A 22,431-nucleotide genomic window follows, 5' to 3' on the forward strand; every position below is an offset into this window, starting at 1 on the left:
TATGTTCGCCGGCAGCGGCGAACGCGAACATGCTAAGTTCGCCGGGAACTGTTCGCCGGCGAACAGTTCTATACATCTCTACTTGCTTGTACTGTATGTATAATTATAGTGCACAAGGATTATATTCTATTTCACAACCTGTCGGAATAAAATTTCTTTCCTTACCTTATAACGTTTTGTTTTTTTCTCCAAATGAATGTATCTAGTTGCATGGTTACGTCCAAGTTATTTCGGTCTTAACACAATGTCTACCCACATGTTATCCTAAACTGTGTTTACTTTCAAAATGTCATCTGGTCATATAGTAAGTGTCTTGTTTACACCTTTCTGCCTTTATTTGGTATGTATAATTAAAATGCACAAGTCTAATTTACTACCTCGCACCCCGTCAGAATAACATTTCTTCCCTTCTAAAGTTTTCCTTTGCTCTAAATTAGCTGATCTAACTGAACTAGTTGCTTGGTTACCCTGAAGTTCTTTCAGCCTTAACAATGAGTTGCGACTCCTGCCCTTGGTTTACTGGAAAGTGACTGAAAGAGAAAGAACTCCCTTTGTTGACTTATGTATTGATATAATAGTAAATAAGTGCTCGTTTATCTTATATTGTATATGGGGTTATCGATATAGCATGATCAAAAAGGGACCACAAAGACGCATATAATTTAATATTTAAAACAATCAGAATCAGCTTTATTTTACCAAATATGTACACAATGCAACATACAAGGACTAGGTTTCTGGTTTAAAAAGATAACCCTCAAAGTACTCACACATAAATAAAACGGACAGTAAAATATACATTTCCCATACCAAGGAACATACATTCGCACACCCACATAATCCCTTGCACATTTATCCATTACTTACACATCCAGTAATCAAACAAATACTTTACAATCTTTTGACACATCAGTAAATCATACGATCATTTGTTACAACACAGCAGTCAGTGTATTTAGGAAAGCTAGTCCACTTTCTCAGGACCAGAAAAATTGTTTTTTCCACATAGGTTCTAATGTCTCAACGCTAGGGGAAAATGCAAAAACACAAATTACATAATTTAGTAATCAGGCTAGTTTATTTAAAAAAATCATTCAGAAGCATTGATATCTTATTTAGAAAAATCATTCAGAAGCATTTACGTCTTACAGAGTGGTAAAAAGAATTCTAAATTCATTGAAGAATTGCTGCAGGTGCCAATACATTGTTAATGGCACCCCCAACACAGATCGCGCAAACAGTGCATTTGTGGCCACTAAATTGCCCTCTTCCATCCCCCAAGACCATCAACCCACTTTTTGCTTACCGCAGTCCAGGGCTCCTGGTGGAACGTGAGAGCCCAGGAGCTGCGGCTGGTGAGGGGCCCTTCCAAGCTCTTTATTGCTGCTTGATCACTTTTAAAGTAAAGCCAATCCCCAGGTGAAAGTAGCTTCCTTGATCCTGGAATAATTAAAAAAGAAAACAAGTAATACTCTCACCAGGGGATAAAACAATGTATCCACAATATTTACATAGCAGCAATGCAACAAAATAGAAAATACACACTTGGCTTTTACCTGTCATTGCAGAAGAAATTTATGTAACAGTCTAAAATGGCAGATCTGGTGGTTTGATCATCCATCAATAGAAATCCTTTGTAAAAAAAACTTTATCTATTGCCCGGGGAGGGGGGGGGGGGGGTCCTACTACTACATCTGTGAGTTAAGATGCTGCTTATCCATGGCCAACTCTATGGATTTAGTGCATTTGGATAGATATTATCTAATTAATGTGGATACATTTGTTTTATCCCTTGATGAGCATAGGGGTAACTTGTTTTGATTTATTTTAAACAGTGAGATACAGTTGTGTCCAACACCAATGATAATAGCAGTCCAACATCAATAACCAGATCATTTACTTTTTTTGGCATAAATTATTTTTCTACATGGCAAATGATTTACTAGAAGGTGTAGTAGAGTAAAAGAAAAATGACAGACCAAACAGTGATGGCATGCATGCTGCTCTTTCTGTGTAATTAAATCAATAATTGAAAGGGACGTGTTCAAATAATAGTAGTGTGGAGCTCAATTATTGAGGTCATTCAGTCTATGAAAAAACATTTGTCAAACAGGTGGCCCTTTTTTAAGGACAAAGGCAGAAAATGTTATACATACTGAGCATAGTGCATTTCTCTCTGAAAAAGTAAAATGGATCGTTTCAGACATTTATCAGAAGAACATCGTACTTTGATTAAAAAGTTGATTGGAGAGGGGAAAACGTATAAAGAAGTGCAGAAACTGATAGGCTGCTCAGCTTAAATGATCTCAAATGCTTTAAAATGGCAACCAAAACCAGAAAGACATGGAAGAAAATGGGAAAACTAACATTCGAATGGATGAAAAATAGCCAGAATGACAAAGACTTAGATAATGATTAGCTCCAGGATCCATGATCAAAGAAGGTCTAAAGTTACCTGTGAGTACTTTAGCAATTAGAAGACACCAATGTGAAGCCAAGCTATCGGCAAGAAACCCCGGAAAAGTCTCATTGTTGAAAAAACATGTCGTGAAGAGGTTACAATTTGCCAAAGAACACATTTTATGTGTGATACCTGTGCTACAGTGTGCTCTTATTTATATCACCTTACAAGTAATCAAACAAATAATAGAACAAAATAAATAAAAATAAAAATAGAACGGTGCCCAATGTATACACAACGATCCTCTAAGTGTAACTAGAGCTGCTGCAGTTAGGTAATGGTCAACCCTATATAACAACTTTGGAATTCACCCCCTTTCAAGTTCTCTTATACGTGCATCAAAATATATATACGTGCACTAGAATATAAGTTCACAAATTATAAGCCTATAAAAAAAGTGCATATAACTACGGTGTTGTGCTCCTCTCCTATGTGTCCCCACTCACCAGAAATATCTGAAATAAAGCATGAAGAGATCTCCCCCATGATACAATGAGGTGATATGCTGCTGGTCCTCTATGCCTGTGATCTTCCAATCTTCAATAGCTTTACCAGGGCCAATGTGGTATTCAATCCCATAAAATCATCCATGGAGTTAAACCATTTTAGAGTTAAACCATTTTTATTGTATTAAAATTACACTTACACATTTGCAGTTAAAACAGAGCATGTAAATTGACTATGCCCGCCGCAGCAGCATGCGTTCTAACAGCCGGATGTGAATAGGACATCCTCGCTTGATGCGTTTTGCCCCTCCCACTGGGCGTCCTCAGAAGCTGAGGTGCCCATGATTGGTCTCACTTTTATATGATCCCTCCCTCCTTCCTGTTACAAAAAATGCATAGGGACCCCACACAATTATATTTTTGTGGTATAAACCAGATAGATAAACAGCGGAGGGGTACCCATGTGGGAAAGGCAGTCTCACAAAATGAGACAAAGTGGATCTATTTGTTACTTACTTTAACCCCTAAAGGACTTAATGCAGAGATTGATATTAATTGTTTTATCACAAATTAATGATTGTTTATTTGTGGTATACAAAGGGCTAAATACATTTTTAGAGTAAGGGTAATATGAAAGTATTAGAATTTTAGCATAGATTAGCACAGACTACAGGAGAAAATAATGTATATCTGAGGTAGCATATAGGGAGGTAGCCTAATATTTTTTTTATTTAATTTCATATTTTTTATTAAAATACATTTTAATAAATATTAGTATTATCACCTACAGTAATTTAGAACTTCAATAATATATACGTGAAGATCAGATATTAACCTACGGGAATAGGTTCCAGGAATACAGTTTTAGAAATATTATAGGGGGGAGGTTTATAACCTATTTCTGTTTTGGGTGTACCAACATGAAGGATCCCATTTCATAGCAAGGTGCAGGGCATAGTATTACAGCCACGGGGGGATTTACACAGCTCTCCCATAGAGCACCAATATGATGGTTGCAACTCTTCCTGTTTGTAGTAGTTTAGGTTACACAATTATCTCCGGGAATATCAATATGGTCGGTACCACTCTTCCAGTTTGTGGTAGATTAGGTTACACAACTCTCCCCGGGAGTACCAGGAGGGCGATTGTGACTCTTCTGGTTTGTGGTGGATTAGGTTAAGATAAGCACAAGAAGTTACACAGTAGAGGGAGCACCAATATCGTGATTGTGACTTTTCTGGTTTGTGGTAGATTTGCTTACCATAAACACAGGAAGTGACATAGTAGAGGAAAAATAAATCCACCACGGGGGGTGTAGTAGGCACAAGTGTAAAAGGAAGGAGGGTAGGAGGGATCATATAAGAATGAGACAAGTCATGGACGTCTTAGCTTCTGAAGAAGCCCGGGGGGGGGGGGGGGGGGAACGCGTCAAGCGAGGGTGTCCTAATACATCACATCCGGCTGTTGGAACGCATGCTGATGCGGTGGCGATAGTCACTTTACATTCTCTGTTTTAACTGTAATTTTAAATACATTTTAATACAATAAAAACAGTTTAACACTATGGAGATTCTTCTATAATTTAATAGCATGGTAAAACACATTGGCCCGGGTAAAGCTACAGAGAATTGGAAGAAGAGAGGCATAGAAGACCAGCAACATCACCTCAGAGTATCTGAGAGAGATCTTTACATGCTTTGTTTCAGATATTTCTGGTGAGTGGGGGCACATAGAAGGGGAGCACAACACCGTGGATTGAGAACTTTAAGAAGTTATATGCACTTTGCTCTTTGAAGACTGCATTTATATGAGGATTATACATTTTTATGGACTTATAGTTTCTCATGGGCTTATCATTTGTGGACCTATATTCTAATGCATGTATAAACATTTTGATGCATGTATAAGAGAATTTAAATGGTCAAAGAACACGTTGACTGGCCTAAAGAGAAATGGCACAAGATTTTGTGGACTGATGAAAGCAAGAATTTACTTTTTGGGTCTAGGGGGCCACAGACAGTTTATCAGACAATCCCCAAACACAGAATTCAAGCCACAGTACACTGTGAAGACATTGAAGTATGGTGACGCAATCATCATGATATGGGGATTTTTCTCATACTATGCTGTTGGACCTATTTATCGCATACTAGGGATCATGAATCAGTTTGAATACATGAAAATACTTTACCACTAGAGCATTTTGCTGTCTTACGTCTGGGCCACTTTTTGCGATTCGGCGCTGTGCGATTTTAACTGACAATTGCGCGGTCATGCGACACCGTACCCAAACGAAATTTACGTCCTTTTTTTCCCACAAACAGAGCTTTCTTTTGGTGGTGTTTGATCACCTGTGCGATTTTTACTTTTTGCGCTATAAACAAAAAAAGAGCGTTTATTTTGAAAAAATAACAATATTTTTAACATTTTTTATATGAAATTACCCCCAAAAAAGATGTAAAAACCAATTTTTTTTTAATTTTTGGCCAATTTGTTTTCTGCTACCCATGTTTGGTAAAAAAAATCGCAATAAGCGTATTTTGATTGGTTTGCGCAAAAGTTATTGCGTTTACTAACTAAGGGAAAGATTTATGTCATTTTTGGTGTTTTTTTTTTAACGAGTAATGGCGGCGATCTGCGATTTTTTTTGGGGGACTGCGACATTGCGGCGGACAGATCGGACCCTTGACTGACATTTTTGACACTTTTGGGGGTACCAGTGACATTACTGCAGTAATCAGTGCTATAAATATGCACTGTTACTGTAAAAATGACACTGGCAGGGAAGGGGTTAATTTTATTGGAGAGGGAGGGGTTAATGTATGCCTGGTGCTTACTAACTTGTGGGGGGGGAGGTGACTGTGTGAGACAGGGACAGATCGGATGTCCAGCTATGCTGAACACTCCGATCTGTCACTCCCTGTCACTTAGGAGATCCGCCCGCTCTGTTTACACAGGCGGGCGGATCTCCAAACTGGATTCCCCGACGATCGGGGCGTGCCCCGCCTACAGGGGAGGAGTCTGGCGACGTAGGTCTACGTCGTCAGACCTACAAGAGCCACTTTGCCGCAGTAGTACTACGGTACTCAGTGGTAAAGTGGTTAAGAGGTCATGTTGCATTATGCCGATGAGGAAATGCCCTTGAAACGGGTGTTTCAAGAAGACAACGACCCCAAACACACCAGTAGGTGAGCAGCATCTTGGTTCCAGACCAACAAGATTAACAGTTTGGAGTGGTCAGCCCAATCCCCAAACCTTAATCCAATAGAAAACTTGTGGGGTGACATCAAAAATGCTGTTTCTGATGTACAGTGCCTTGAAAAAGTATTCATACTCCTTGACATTTTCCACATTTTGTTGTGTTAAAACCAAAAATATAAATTTATTTTATTGGGATTTTATGTGATAGACCAACACAAAGTGGCACATAATTGTGAAGTGGAAAGAAAATGATAAATGGTTTTCAAAAATGTTTATGAATAAATGACTGAAAAGCATGGCATGCATTTGTATTTAGCCCCCTTTACTTTGATACCACTAACTAAAATCTAGCGGTACCAATTGTCTTTAGAAGTCACCTAATTAGTAAAAAGAGTCCACCTGTGTGTAATTTAATCTCAGTATAAAAACAGCATCTTGAAGGCCAAGGAACACACCAGACAGGTCAGGAATAAAGTTGTGGAGAAGTTCAAAGCAGGGTTACGTTATAAAAAAATATCTCGAGCTTGGAACATCTCATGGAGTACTGTTCAACCCATCATCTGAAAATGGAAAGAGTATGGCACAACAACAAACCTACCAAGACATGTCCGTCCACCTAAACTTACAGGCCGGGCAAGGAGAGCATTAATCAGAGAAGCAGCCAAAGGGCTCATGGGCGAGTCTGTCCACAGGACAACTATTAGTTGTGCATTCCACAAATCTGTCTTTATGGAACAGTGGCAAGAAGAAAGCCATTGTTGAAAGAAAGCCATAAGAAATCCTGTTTACAGTTTGCGAGAAGCCATGTGGGGGACAGAGCAAACATGCGGAAGAAGGTGCTCTGGTCAGATGAGACCAAAATTGAACTTTTTGGCCTAAAAGCAAAACGATATGTGTGTTGTAAAACTAATACTGCACATCACCCTGAACACACCATCCCCACTGAAACATGGTGATGGCAGCATTATGTTGTGGGGATGCTTTTCTTCAGCAGGAACAGGAAAACTGGTCAGAGTTGATGGGATGATGTATGGAGCCAAATACAGGGCAATCAAACTCTAACCTGTTAGAGTCTACAAAAGACTTGAGGCTATGGCGAGGTTCACCTTCCAACAGGACAAGGACCCTAAACATACAGCCATGCAGCCAGAGCTACAATGGAATGGTTTAGATCAAAGCATATTCATGTTTTAGAATGGCCCAGTAAAAGTCCAGGCCTAAATCCAATTGAGAATCTGTGGCAAGACATGATAATTGCTGTTCACAGACGCTCTCCATCCAATCTGGCAGAGCTTGAACTATTTTGCAAAGAAGAACGGGTAAAAATGTCTCTCTCTAGATATGCAAAGCTGGGAGAGACATCCCCAAAAAAACTTGCAACAGTAACTCCGAGGGGAATACAAAGGCAAATTCACAAATGATTTAAAAACACTTATTTATATTATTTTGTTTGTGCTATTTTTTAACATAGTTTAGAACGTGGACTTTTTATGTAAAGATAATACAGTCTTGGGAATTCATTAAAGCATTAACAACATTTTTCTGGTGATAGTTCCCCTTAAAAATACCTGCACTTAATTCAGGCATGCTTTTGTAACACTTTTGGTGACATTACCAACATGTGCAACAGCATTGACAGGTGACAAATTCAGGTAGTTCTTACAACATCCAGTTTAAGATTGGCCACTATGGCAGCTATAGATTGTTTAAAAATGACCATTAGTTTGCAGATTGGGAAACTGTCAGTAATTAGGGGCCAGGGCCAGCTCTGAGCAGGCTTACAGAGAGGCACCATCACTCAGAGTGGTGCATAACTGTGCTGGGAAGCTGTCATAAATGTAAATGGATAAATGGAACTAGTCTCCATGGCTGAAGTGCCTAAAGGGTGGGCGGAGTCTAATTGGGAAAAGAGAGACTAGTTCCCCATCAGGCCCACCTTGCTTTTGATTGACAGTGCATTGTAGTGGGTGGGATGAAAGAATTGAATAGAGGCTGTGGATCAGCCCAATCCTGTGCGCTGTCACTCACAAGGAAAGAGGACCTTATGGTAAACCCAGTTCCCCATCATGCTCTGCCCACCCTGCTAAAAAAAATTCCTTGGCCATACACCTGTCTATTTGACCAAGGAGGGACCAACAAATGAAGGAGTGTCCAGTATTGACACTAACAGGTTAATTTACTTATTTTGGAAAGGTACATGAATATGGCACAAGCACCAACAATTTTGGTGTCTACTACATTCTTTATGAATTCCCTCCAAGCTGTATTTTATTTAACTTGATCTTCATCAATTGAACTACTAACAATTTGCTTTATGATTTTGCTAAAGGTAGGAGTGAACATGACTTCACCTAGGGAACTGGTAGTAAAAAAAGCATTGTACCCATTAACACAAGGTTGATATTTTCAGCAAGGGAACATCCTTTTGATGTGTTATTAAAGTACTGCAGGAGATTCAGACTAGTATCATCATAGAGGGTGGTCTGCACCTTCACTTTGTATGCCTTGAATGCTTCTTGGAGTGCTGGGCTGGTATCTCTTTTGAGGAGGAAGACGGAAGGCAGGACAAATGAAGAGCTGTGAAATTTTGATTTATGTGTACATATATTTCTCAATCTCAGGTGAGGGCAGGGGATTTGAGATCGCCCAGGGATGTCTGGGACCTGGTCGCATTCATCACTGCATGAGATGCATTGGAGCTGCAGAAAGTGCCCTCCAACTGATGTGTGCCAGAGTTTCCCAGAGGCAGACCTTTGGGAAAAAGCTTTATCATCATGTAAGTATGTGTTGTAATTGTGGCTTGACAGATGTTTGTATGTGTCATTGTTTGAAGTGACGTCAATACTCTTTCTGCTTAAAAAAAATGCATGTAATTCCTTGGCATTCACCTTCAAAAATAATACATCCTGTTTATTGCATTTGCTGAACAAGTTATTGTGCATATTATATCATCTCCTGTTTCCAACACACAAAGGGAGAATTCCAGCCGTGATAAAATACACCACTAATCCTAAACAATAATATTATTATTGGTATTTATATAGTGTCTTCAATTTATACATTGCTTTACATACTGTACATTGGCATCAGTCTATATTCCCAAGGAGCTTGCAAACTAAGATCTCTGCACACATACTAGGACAATTTAGGTAGGAACCAATTATCCTAACAGTGTGTTTTTGGAGTGTGGAAGTGAACCAAAGAACCTGAAACATACACAAGGGCTTGGATTCAGACCAAGGGTCAGAGTACTCCTAGGCCAACCACTAAGCCACTGTGCTGCCCAGTATCAGGTGATGAGCACCATTTTGCTTGTGGGTTAAGACTGGGGCATCTTCTGTCACACTTGGAAAATCACAAACTAGAAAACACTTTTCACCATATACTGTGCTGGCATCAATTAACTTATTAGGCTGATATACTGTATGCACCTCAGCAGTTGCTCTCTCTTTCCATAATCTCCCAGAAATTAATAAAGATTTGCAGATTATATGTTATTAGTGTGCAATTAAATTACTAACTTCAGAACTAAATTATATATGAGCAGCACAAACTGAAAATGCTATTTAATCCATTTCCAATATTCAAACCACGCTGACTCATCCATGTCTCCAAGCTAAACTTTGTTGACAAAACCCTTTGAAAAACACCTGCTAGCATTTCTAGCCTCAGCCATTTTGAGTAAGGGGAGATGATTCATGTAGCATTTACCCCCTGGAATCCATCTGCCCTTAGCTTGGGCATGCAGGCAGGAGGTTGTACTTATGTACAAGTAATACTAGGTAAAAGTAGATTCAGATCTAACCAGCAATGCTGCCAGAAGACACAGGTATAGGTCTCCATTGTAGACATGCTATGGTGATGTTTAGGCTTTACAGATTTACATTCTTCACATCTGCTATTGAAATGGAGCATAAGCTTACTTGGATGTGTGAGACAACTTATTGTTGGAGTGAGGGATGATGGGAGGGTGGAAACCTTACAGATACAAACACTAATGAACAAGTCTATTAAGTAATGTAGGGTTGTGCAATTTGACTACTAGGTGGAGTCCAGACAAATTTAACTAGTAAACAACAAAACATTATAAACTGTATGCTTGGGACATGGCACGCTTTTTAATTCATTTTTCTTTTGCAATGATTGCTACAGGCTGTAATTGACTGGAAAGGATTTGCAACCAAGTATTAAAAAGTGAAAGTTTGATTTATAATTGTTAATCTGTCCTTTTACTTTTGGTCCTTTAAAAAGTGGGAGGCACATATACAAACTGTTGTAATTCCCACACATTTCACCTGATTTGGATGTAAATACCCTCAAATTAAAAAGTCTGCAGTTAAAGCACATCTTGTTTGTTTCATTTTAAATCCATTTTGGTGGTGTATAGAGCCAAAAAGATTAGAATTGTGTCGATGTCCCAATATTTATGGACCTGACTATATCTTCCTATCTATTTATTATTGCTAGCAGCATAGGAATTAAAAATAATACTGATTGAAAGAGTTTAGTTCCATTTTAAGAAATTTGGATGCACCTCTTCCTACTTTCCATCTTATTCAAGTCTTAGGGTCCTAAAACCTACATTATATACTCATTGCAATGGACCAGTGAGTCTAAATAGACTTGTGTCCATTTACACCCACCTACCTCCAATTAGATCCAGTCCACTAAAAACAGAAGCAAGCTGGATCAGATTGGAGGTAGTCGGATGTAAACTGACAGCCGGTCGATTTACACTCGACCACCCATAGAGCAGAGCGGGCACAGACCTGCCATCTGCCTGCTCTGCTCAGCAGAGGATTGGCAGACGGATCCCCTGCTGAGCAAAGTGAATAGGCCCTGTGTGAATTGTGCCTATTAGAGTATACATGTATATTTTTCTTATCAGCATTTATGATATGTTGAAAAAGATGCTGACTTATGATATGTTGTTTGGCAGTGCTCCTCTATATCAGCATAGTAAAAGACAATTCTTGACTTACTATCTAATTTGCTACAACCCATGGTACCAGCTACTCCTTTGATATCGCAAAGGAGGATACGGGGTAGACTTGTAAATTATGGGGTATCATGTGCAACTCAATGTCACCAATCTTTAACAATTAATGCATCCCATTATGTATAACGTAGTCATACTGGTTAGCTTGGTAGACTTCGCAGACAGTGATGTCCCACTGTTTTGCTGAGACTCTACAAATTATAAGGCACTTGCACTATATGTAACCTAAATGTAATTAACCGCTTGCCGACCGCCGCACGACTATTTACTGCGGCGGTCAGCCCCTCACAGGCAAAGCGACGTAGTACTACGTCGCTAGCCTGTGAGGCTCTAGGGAGCGAGCGAGCACCGCTGGAGGCGCACTCCCACGCGGTCATGGACCCACCCGTGCGTGTGCCCGGCGGACACGATGTCCGCCGGGCACTCGCGATCGTCCGTTACACCGGAAGAAAGGCAGGCGGCTGTTGTAAACAAAGCCGCCTGTCATTCTTCCCTGTGTAAGAATGGAGATCAGACGGTTCTACTATGTAGGACCGTTGATCTCTGTTCTTACACTAGTAGCCACAGCCAATCACAGTTAGAAACATGCCCCTAGGACACACTTAACCCCTCCCTCTCCAATACAGTTAACTCCTTTACTGCCAGTGTAATTTTTACAGTAACAGTGCATATGTATAGCACTGATTACTGCAGTAATGTCACTGGTAACCCCAAAAGTGTCAAAAATGTCAGTCAAGGGACCGATCTGTCCGCCACAATGTCGCAGTCCCGCAAAAAAAATCGTAGATCGCCGCCATTACTCGTTAAAAAAAAAACCAACAAAAATGACAAAAATCTTTCCCTTTGTTAGTAAACGCGATAACTTTTGCGCAAACCATTTAAAATACGCTTTTTGCGATTTTTTTTACCAAACATATGTAGCATAAAACAAACTGGCCGGAAATTTTAAAAAATTTTGATTTTTAAATTTTTTTGGGGGGAATTTCATATAAAAAAATTTGAAAAATTTTGTTATTTTTGCAAAATTTACGCTGTTTTTCTGTTTATAGCGCACGATCAAAAAAATCGCACAGGTGATCAAATACCACCAAAAGAAAGCTCTGTTTGTAAAAATAAAAAGGACGTCAAATTCATTTAGGTACAGCGTCGCACGACCGCGCAATTGTCCGTTAAAGTCACGCAGTGCCGAATCGCAAAATAGGCCCTGGTCAGGAAGGGGGTAAAATCTTCTGGGGCTTAAGTGGTTAAAGGGCCAAAATGTGTCAATTACTATTATTTGTAATACAAAGAGCAGTGATAGTATGCTAAATGTTGTAACCTATAGCAACCAAAAAGAAAGCAGTTTTTACTTTCTGGCTATAGTAACTGGAAGTCTGTTCTGTTACTATTTTTTTTGCCTTGTTGATAAGCTCATATTTCTGCTTTTTCAAGAATATATCTCTGCTCAGTTCAGTTGTAGTCTAGGATGGAGGCAGTATTCATGCTTTCAAAATATGCCTTGCCAGTACAAAAGCCTCTTCTCACTTATCTCTTTTGCTTGTGTTACCAAGCACATTATATTGTAGTTACTGATAAGAGTTTGTGCTTTGTGTGTACAGGAATGTCTGTTGCTTGTTCCTTTTTTAAGTCTTAGAATGGAAAAGAAACATTGCTAAGCCTAGTGAAGCTCCCACAAACTTGCTCTTCCTGGAAATATTTGATATCAATGCACACTGCTCCATTTCTTATAAAACTTTATTTAGTTGCCATAAGAAAAACAGATGTCACAGCATGATAAAGGAAGCTAAACAAACAACTTAGAGGTGTTCAATTTCCTGCTAGGAACAATTTATTGTTCTTCCACCCTATCTTTACAGGATAACAATGTATCCATATAAACATTTGTGGTTTCTGTATTTTTCTTTACTCAGGAAGTGGTCGCACACTGGATAGCTGAAAGCCGCATTGCTATTGAGCAAGCTAGATTGCTGACACTGAGAGCAGCCAAAGCCATAGACACAGGTGGCAGTGCCCGGGCTCGAAAAGAGGTACAGAACCTAAATATTTGATTTAACCTCAGATGCATTATACACCAGAATTCACATTGTTTACCATTCATATTTCTGTGTATTATTCCATTGATTGTTATTATACTGCAGAATTTATATAGTGCAAATAATTTGCACAGTGCTTTTCATAATAAAATGAGGCAGTTCTTACATGTAGGAATGGTTACTATACATTAAAATTAAATTTTTGCTGGGGAGGGTGGAATTTCTCTTTAAAAAGATGTGCTTATCAGTTTATTCGTGAAACACCTGCCAATATATTAGAACCACTACATGTAGTGTAGAGGTTACTGTCTCCAAGAGCTATCTTACAGTGCCTTGTGGAAGCATACAGTAGGTGGTTGAAAGCAAATGACATGCTAAAAGATAAAAAAAAAGTCCTGGAAAAAATTAACAGGTGCTCAAGACATCTCTGTATTATAACGGCAGGTAGTCCAAATAACTTAGCAACTGTTCCCTTTTTATAGACTGTCCCTTTAAACTGCAACTGTGCTTTGGTCATGGCAAAAGGGACATAAGCAAAGCAATAGTTTCTCTTTAATGGGAGCCCCTTCCTGCTTATTCTTGCCACAGGGAGAAATACTGCTACTTCTGGGTATAGGAAATTAGGTGAGTATAGGGGAGCATGTTAGTCCCCCTCCTACCTCTGACATGACATCACTAGTGCTTTCTGCTTAGCTACTCAGGCACCAGGGCCATTACATGGGCAGGGTGGGAGCACTTAGTTTTGTGTAAGCTGTAACTAGGATGCACTTGGAACTTATACTTTTACCTTGCTCATGGCAGTGGAAGACTGAAGGAAAGGTATATACTTTCTTAAGTCACTGACATTGGAAAAACCATGCTACAAGTAAATTCATAACTCCTAATTTGCATACTCAGTTCAGCTAAGTGAGTCAGAAAGTACTGAAGCAACTAGGTTAATATGATAGCCAGAAAACTAGCATTTTCATAAGGAAAAGTCAGGAATAGCACCACATATTTTCACAGTACAGGTTTCTTTTAATTAATTCTACTACTACAAATGTGAAAAATGCCTACAAATATAGTCCCTAAATACATCAATCAATGGGGAGCGAGCACTATGAATAAACAAGCTGCTGGCACTAAAAGGTGAATATATACCTTCTAAATGGCCAATCAAGGGGTGAGTACAGCGCTAAATAGTAGTTAGTAAATGCTAAATAAACAGTCCATATATGTGAATAAAAGTGAATAAAAGTTCAAATCTTGAAAAGTCCATAAATCATGGTATCCAATAGAAAAAGAAAAAGAGCAAAGAACTCCACAGGTGTCCGGGAGTAGAGCACGATTCACACAAGAAATCCACAAAAGGGTGACAGAGCTTCCTCAGCCTGTCCAAACAGTCTGCTGTTTCACGGCAGTGATACAGCAGACTTGGCCTACACGCTGTCGTCCGTCCGCTGTATCCCTGCCATGGAACAGCGGACTATTTGATGTGAGTTTTTGCTTCATCGTTTTCATGTACATGTACATGATTTATGAACGTTTGGAATAAATATACTACACTATAAAATATCCCTGGCCCTGTGTGGTGAGCATTTTTCATTTAGTGCACCCACGGTGAGAATAAGGATGACCTTGTAACCTCAGGGAATTTCTCCATTGGGATTCGATTTAAGGTTGCCCTCGGCGAGTCTTCCGGGTTTCGGCGGCTCCGGCGCTGTGAGTGGCCGGAGCTGCAATGACGTCACTCCCGTGCTTCAATAGGGTCCATGGCCAGGCTAGAGGAAACAGGGAACTGAACGCGGGCTGCATGGCGCAAAATGGAAGTATCAGAAGAGCATCCATCCCGGAAGACTAAACCTCGCCTTAAGGTTAGGGAAAGGAAGTAAAGTCCCCACTGACAGCACATCTCACAAAAGTTGGGGGTCAGGTAGGGAGTGGAAATATGGGAGATTGGGATTCCCCCAGAGTGGACAAAACAGTGACCATCTTTTAGGCTGAAGAAATCTATGTCTAGCCACAACCCATGCCCTGATTGTCATCCTTGTGAGGTGCGGGAGATCATCATATGCTCGCAAACCTCTGTACACCAAATTTCCCAGCCCACAAAGTGAGCCTAAAGCAGCCGCTTTTAGGCATAAAGCTGCATTGGCCCGGGAGAGTAAAAACCACCAGCGGACCATTACAAGGGCAGCCACCCAGTAATTTGTCCGATAGTCTGGCAGTGCCAAGCCCCCCCCCCCCCCCATCTCACTGGGAGGAAAAGAGTCGACTTTGCCAGCCGGGAAAGGGCACCCACCCAGATTAAAGTTCCAACACATTTATCTATTTCTTTGAAATAAGGGATTAGGTATCCAGTCAGGACAGAAATTTAGGGAGAAAGATCATTTTAAGGAGGTTAATACGGCTCATGAGATTCAATGGAAAATATGTCCAAGAGGCACACTGACACTGGGCCTAGAGTTGAGAGAGCAGAGGCACCAGATTAAGGTCAGAAAAACTCCCAATATCCCTCCCCCCCAGATACCCAAATACTGAAAATGTTCGATCTACACCAAGGGAGTATCAGTCGCATCTAAACAGAACAGGGGATCCAATCTGAAGATTATCGATTTTGACCAATCGATGCATATCCCTTAAAACCGTCTAAACTCATTAAAGAGCTCAAAGGCAAGCAGCAGGGATGAAGAGGTGTTACTCAGATATAGGAGAGCATCATTGGTATATAGAGAGATTTTCTCCTCTAGAGATCCTATCCGCATTCCCTCCACCAGTGGAGATCCCGAATGAGGATAGCCAGTAGTTCCAGGGCCAGAGAAAAGAGGGAGGGGGACAAAGGACATCCCTGTCGGGTACCCTCTGTAACGGAAAACATGTGGATAATTTGTTGTTCATAGGACTCAATAGTTTAGTGATTTTTTTACACAGACAGGATCTTGCTGGCCAAAAGATCCTGAGTAAAGAACACATGTTCTGTAAAAGAACTTGTGTATACACGCGTATAGGCAAGTACTGTCCTTCAGACTTTAGGGGCCTGAATGTGCCCTTCGGGAGAACAAAATGTCCCAGCCTCAGTGGTAGTAAACAATCCTCCATCATTGGTGTCATTGTTGGCATCATTGGGCCCCATTGTTTGTGTCTTTGAGAGGAGTTGTGCTCCATTATTGGGGTTATTGGGCTCCATCGTCTGTGTTATTGGGAGGAATTGTTCTCCCTCATTAGTGCCATTGGGCCCAACTGTTGGTGTCACTGGGAGGAATTGTGTCCTTCATTGGTGTCAGTAAATAAAACAGCACCCCAAAAGCCGCATAAAAGCAAGCAAAGGGCCGCATCTGGCCCCCGGGCCACAGTTTGGAGACCACTTGTCTAGTTTAAGAAAAGCAGTTATGCTCTATTAGCAGTATAGCAAAATTAGATCCTGGAAAACTGAAGTTTTATTGGATTGTATGAACTGTGACACACTATACCACTTTTATTGTTAGTATATAAATATTATTTATGGTAATTGCTACCTGCAATGCAGCCAATAAAGGATACAGTTACCTGCAGCCAACAACTCATACATACTCATGTATTTGAGCAACGCAAAACTGGCAATTTATGTATGTTCAAATCATATACAAAATACAGTATATGCATTCCCATAGCATAATAAATCTTGACTATTCCATAAACATGCACCATATTGCCTAAAGTACTGGGACACCTGCCTTTACACGCACATGAACTTTAATGGCATTCCAGTCTTAGTCCGTATGGTTCAATATTGAGTTTGCCCACACTTTGCAGCTATAACAGCTTTAACTCTCCTGGGAAGGCTGTCCACAAGGTTTAGGAGTGTGTCTATGGGAATGTTTGACCATTCTTCCAAAAGCGCATTTGTGAGGTCAGCACTGATGTTGGAGAGAAGGCCTGGCTCGCAGTCTTCCCTCTAATTCATCTCAAATGTGTTCTATCGGGTTGAGGTTAGGAGTCAAGTTCCTTCTGTCCTGTTTCAACATGACTGTGCACCAGTGCACAAAGCAAGGTCCATAAAGACATGGATGAGCGAGTTTGGGGTGGAGGCCTACAAAGAGTCCGGACCTCAACCCGATAGAACACCTTTCGCATGAATTGGTGCGCAGAATGGGAGCCAGGACTTCTCTTCAACATCAATGCCTAATCTCACAAATGCGCTTCTGGATGAATGGTCAAACAATCCTATAGACACGATCCTAAACCTTGTTGACAGCCTTCCCAGAAAAGTTAAAGCTGTTATAGCGGCAAAGGGTGGGTCAACTCAATATTGAACCCTATGGACTAAAACTGGGATGCCATTAAAGTTCATGTGCATGTAAAGGCAGGCATCCAAATACTTTTGGTAATATAGTGTACATCAGAGGTCACATGACTTGACTTAAGTCAGACTTAAGTCGCCAGTTTGAGGACTTGAGACTTGCTTGACTAAAATTAATAAAAGACTCGACTTGACTTTGACTTGGTATTCATGACTTGAGACTTGACTTTGACTTGAGATCTATGACTGGAAATTACTTAACTTTTTTAACCGCTTGCCGACCGCCGCACGACTATGTACTGCGGCGGTCAGCCCCTCACAGGCAGAGTGACGTATCGGTACGTCACTAGCCTGGGAGGGTCTGGGGAGCGAGCGCGCGCCGCCGCCGGTCACGGACCCCCCCACCCGATGTCCGCCGGCCACTCTGCGATCGGCGGGGGAGAGGGAGAAAGTCAGGCAGCTTGTGTAAACAAGCTGCCTGTCATTCTCCTCGGTGTAAAGACACTGATCACACAGATCTACTATGTAGATCCGTTGATTAGTGTCCTTACAGCTCAAGCCACAGCCAATCACAGTAGAAAGCACGCCCCTAGGGACACACACAGCCCCTCCCTCCCAAATAAAGTTAACCCCTTCACTACCAGTGTATTTTTACAGTAACAGTGCATATGTATAGCACTGATTACTGTAGAAATGTCACTGGTAAAAGTGTCAAAAATGTCAGTCAATGGTCCGATCTGTCCGCCCCAATGTCGCAGCCCCAATCGCAGATCGCCGCCATTACGCGTTAAAAAAAAAACAACAAAAATAACAAAAATCTTTCCCTTTGTTAGTAAACGCGATAACTTTTGCGCAAACCAATCAAAATATGCTTTTTGCGATTTTTTATATACCTATTTTTTATAGGTAGCATAAAACAAATTGGCCGAAAATGTTAAAAAATTTAGATTTTTACATTTTTTGGGGGGGGAATTTCATATAAAAAAATGTGAAAAATATTGCTATTTTTGCAAAATTGACGCTCTTTTTTTGTTTATAGCGCATGATCAAAAAATCTCACAGGTGATCAAATGCCACCAAAAGAAAGCTCTGTTTGTGGGAAAAAAAGGATGCCAAATTCGTTTAGGTACAGCGTTGCACGACCGCGCAATTGTCCGTTAAAGTCACGCAGTGCCAAATCGCAAAATACCCCCTGGTCGTTTAGCAGCCAAATCCTCCGGGGCTTAAGTGGTTAAGTTATTAAATATTTGCATTTTCTCAAGATGAGCAAAATGAATGCGCCTGTTATGTTTCTGACACCAAAGTCACTTAAAACACCTCAGTGTGTTCTGATTTTTAGGACACTGGCTGTTTAACAATGGAAATACTTAACATGTTTTTAGTGACTGTGGTGTTGAAACATGAACGGATGAAGGATTTTGAGCTGTTTGGGCATTTAAAGTGTTTTTGTTTAATATGCCAAGAAAAAAGCACTAAGCAGTTTTGTTAAAGAGGAAGTAAACCCGCTGAAAAAAAATGTGAAAAAAAATAAAAACCTGTAAAGACAAAGGCATAATGAGCTAGTATGCATCGCATACTAGCTCATTATGAAGTACTTACCTAAAAACGAAGCCCCCGCAGTGCCGACAGGATGGCCGACATGTTCGGCTGTCCTGCTTCCTGGATCGCGTCCTCCAGCCATCTGATTGGTCGGAGGCGCGATTACATCACTCCTGCGCATGCACACGGGAGCCGCCGTTCACGGCACTGGGCTCTGAAGGAACGGCGCGGGTGGCCATTCCTTCAGAGCGCATGCGCCAATGACGTCATAGGCTGCAAGCACTGTAAATATCTCCTAAACGGTGCAAGTTTAGGAGATATTTATAGCACCTATAGGTACAGTAAGCCTTAATATAGGCTTACCTATAGGTAAAAGTCTTTAAAGTGGGTTTACAACCACTTTAATGTTTAAAATAAAACAAAACCTTTGCTGACCACTGACTTAACTGATTTAAAGATAAAAATTTGGGTAGATCGGTATTTTGACTTGATTTGTGACTTGACCAAAATAAATAACTTGACTTGACTTGCTTGACTTCTAGCAGGGACTCGACTTGACTTGCTTGCTTTTCGCCACAGTAACTTGGGACTTGCTTGAGACTTGAAGGTTAAGACTTGAGACTTGCTTGTGACTTGCACATCTGTGACTTACTCCCATGTCTGGTGTACATTTCACATTTAATAATTATGCTACCTAAAATAGTGTGTGCTGTAAATTGCCTCCAGCATTACTCCTGTTTCTTTCCATTTTGCTGAAGCCCAGAGCCCCTGAATCATAAAACAGAACTAAACGTATTGATTTAACAGTTTCAAAAAACAAATACATTTCTGGAATGCCGGGACTGCTAACTTTGATATTTGCTTGTATCCTCAACCAAAATGTCAAACCATCAAATGGCTGGTGTCACAACTGATCTCGTGTACAGCACAGTGTTGCCAACCCCCCGGAGGGAAATTTACTGGCAGAACGTCCAAAATTTACGGACAGCACCAATTTTTTACGGACACTGAAAAAAGTACCTAAAATAACAATTTTCAGTGCTAAACCATGCAAATATCAATATTTTAACTATAAACATATAGCTAGTGCTATTAGCAATGTGTTAAAGTTAAACAAAAGTCAAAAAACATATTTCTCAAATTTACATGAAGGTTGGGTTACCATAACCCAGCCAGCACAGAGTTCCCCCTTACATCAGAGTCTGCAGACTCTGGTCAGACATGGTACAGGGGGTGGTCAGAGACGGTACAGGAGGTGGGCAGACACGGCAGACATGGTACAGGAGGTGGGTGGGCATGGTACAGGAGGTGGGCAAACACTGCGGACATGGTACAGGAGGTGGGCAGACACTGCGGACATGGTGAAGGGGGTGGTCAGAGACTGCGGCATGGTACAGGGGGTGGTCAGAGACTGCGGACATGGTACAGGGGGTGGTCAGAGACTGCGGACATGGTACAGGAGGTGGGCAGACACTGCGGACATGGTGAAGGGGGTGGGCAGACACTGCGGACATGGTGAAGGGGGTGGGCAGACACTGCGGACATGGTGAAGGGGGTGGGCAGACACTGCGGGCATGGTGAAGGGGGTGGGCAGACACTGCGGGCATGGTGAAGGGGGTGGGCAGACACTGCGGGCATGGTACAGGGGGTGGTCAGAGACTGCGGACAAGGTACAGGGGGTGGTCAGAGACTGCGGACACGGTACAGGGGGTGGTCAGAGACTGCGGACATGGTACAGGGGGTGGTCAGAGACTGCGGACATGGTACAGGGGGTGGTCAGAGACTGCGGACATGGTACAGGGGGTGGTCAGAGACTGCGGACATGGTACAGGAGGTGGTCAGAGACTGCGGACATGGTACAGGGGGTGGTCAGAGACTGCGGTCATGGCACAGGGGGGTGGTCAGAGACTGCGGAGATGGTACAGGGGGTGGTCAGAGACTGCGGTCATGGCACAGGGGGTGGTCAGAGACTGCGGTCATGGCACAGGGGGTGGTCAGAGACTGCGGTCATGGTACAGGGGGTGGTCAGAGCCTGCGTGGACAATGGAAGTGCCCTCCTCACCCCCTCACAGCAGTTTCTTCCTCTGTCCCCCTTCATATTAGCTCTCCACATCAGTGTCCTCCTCCTAAGTCCCCTTCACCTCTCCATAGCAATATCAGTGACATTGCTGCAGAGTGAAGCTGTGTGACTCTGCCTGTGGAGAGGTGAAGGGGGCACAGGAGCAGGACACTGATGTCCTCTGCCCCCTGACTCATCTCTCTACTACTTCAGTGACAGTCTACGCTGCTACTGCTAGCTGAGTGTCTGAGCCTCGGTGGCTCAGAACCCCACTCACCAGACCAGTCCTCCTGCTCTTCTGTGTGCTCTCTCTGCCTCTGCTGTCGCAGCCTGTCTGCTCTGTCCACTCCACTCCACCATCCGTCCGTTCTAGTTCTTGTCCACACTCCACAGCTGCGCTGGAGCACAGACTCCAATCCATACTGCTGGCGCAGCGCCTGGCGGCCGGCGGGAAAATTTAAATGACGGCGGGGGGCGGAGGCAGGGGCGGAGGCAGGGGCGGGCGCAGGCGGGCCGTGGCACTCGTCCGGCGACGATCACCATCCAGTGCGAGTCTGCATCTCTCTGCGAGTGCGAGAGAGCTCGGGGATCTTCGGAACTGCGCGCCGCGCACGCGCAGTTCTGACAGTGCCGCCGCCGCCATAGATTTACGGGCACTTTTCTCCTGCTACGGGCATTTACGGGCAGGAGAAAAGTGCCCTGTTTTTACGGGCTGTCCGTAAATCTACGGGCGGTTGGCAACACTGGTACAGCACCATGGCTGTTGAAAATCAAAGAGAAGCAGCGTGCTTGGATGTAGAGGATTGGAGGGCTTAAACCCGCTTTAAGGCTGTCAGCAGTTCAGCCTCTACAAATTTGTCAGTGCCTAAAAATAGAGCTACTAAGCATGTGCAGAGCAGGGTAAGACCATGTATTACTGGATTTTAAACAGTATAGACCTGTATTTTTAATGTTATGCTATACCTGAAAAGAGGCCAGCCTGAAGTCATCTAGCAGGACTTAATTTCCCTACTAAGGTTCCACTTTAATGAAACTACCCAGAGAACATCAAAAATATTAGACCTCCTCCAGTTTTTTTGGCTGAAAGAAGAGGTCAAGTACCACATAACATCTATAGAAGTACATTTAGTTTAACATTCGATTTGGACAGACGTGCCCTGATCGCACATCTGTCTGCATTCGGGGCTATGCCTGCACACTTGACATATTCAGATGTGTGGGTGAATCCCTACAGCCAACGAATCTCTATTGACTAACATAAGCTGCATGCAACTCCACGCTGCTCGGAATGCATAAAGGAACAGCTCTTGGATTCTTTATAGCCCTCTGCGCCTGTGTGAATGAGCCCTTGAGGTATGTTTGTACTTCCTGACTGTTTCCATCAGAAGTTTTTTCATTGCTCTGTATGTTTAAAAATTTTATGCAACTTTTGAGA

The 22,431-nt window shown here is 42.0% G+C and overlaps 1 protein-coding gene across 1 annotated transcript in view; it reads left to right on the top strand.

The window, feature by feature from the left end:
* The window catches only part of ACAD11 (acyl-CoA dehydrogenase family member 11), a 246,609-nt gene that overhangs the window by 218,779 nt on the left and 5,399 nt on the right, over positions 1-22,431 (top strand). Inside the window, exons 17-18 of the mRNA XM_082259503.1 lie at positions 8,730-8,884; positions 13,018-13,134. Coding sequence (XP_082115629.1) covers positions 8,730-8,884; positions 13,018-13,134 — 272 coding nt within the window. The remainder of the gene's footprint in view (positions 1-8,729; positions 8,885-13,017; positions 13,135-22,431) is intronic.

This window comes from Pelophylax lessonae, assembly GCF_965119305.1.
Source record: "Pelophylax lessonae genome assembly, chromosome: 5".
Taxonomy (NCBI): domain Eukaryota; kingdom Metazoa; phylum Chordata; class Amphibia; order Anura; family Ranidae; genus Pelophylax; species Pelophylax lessonae.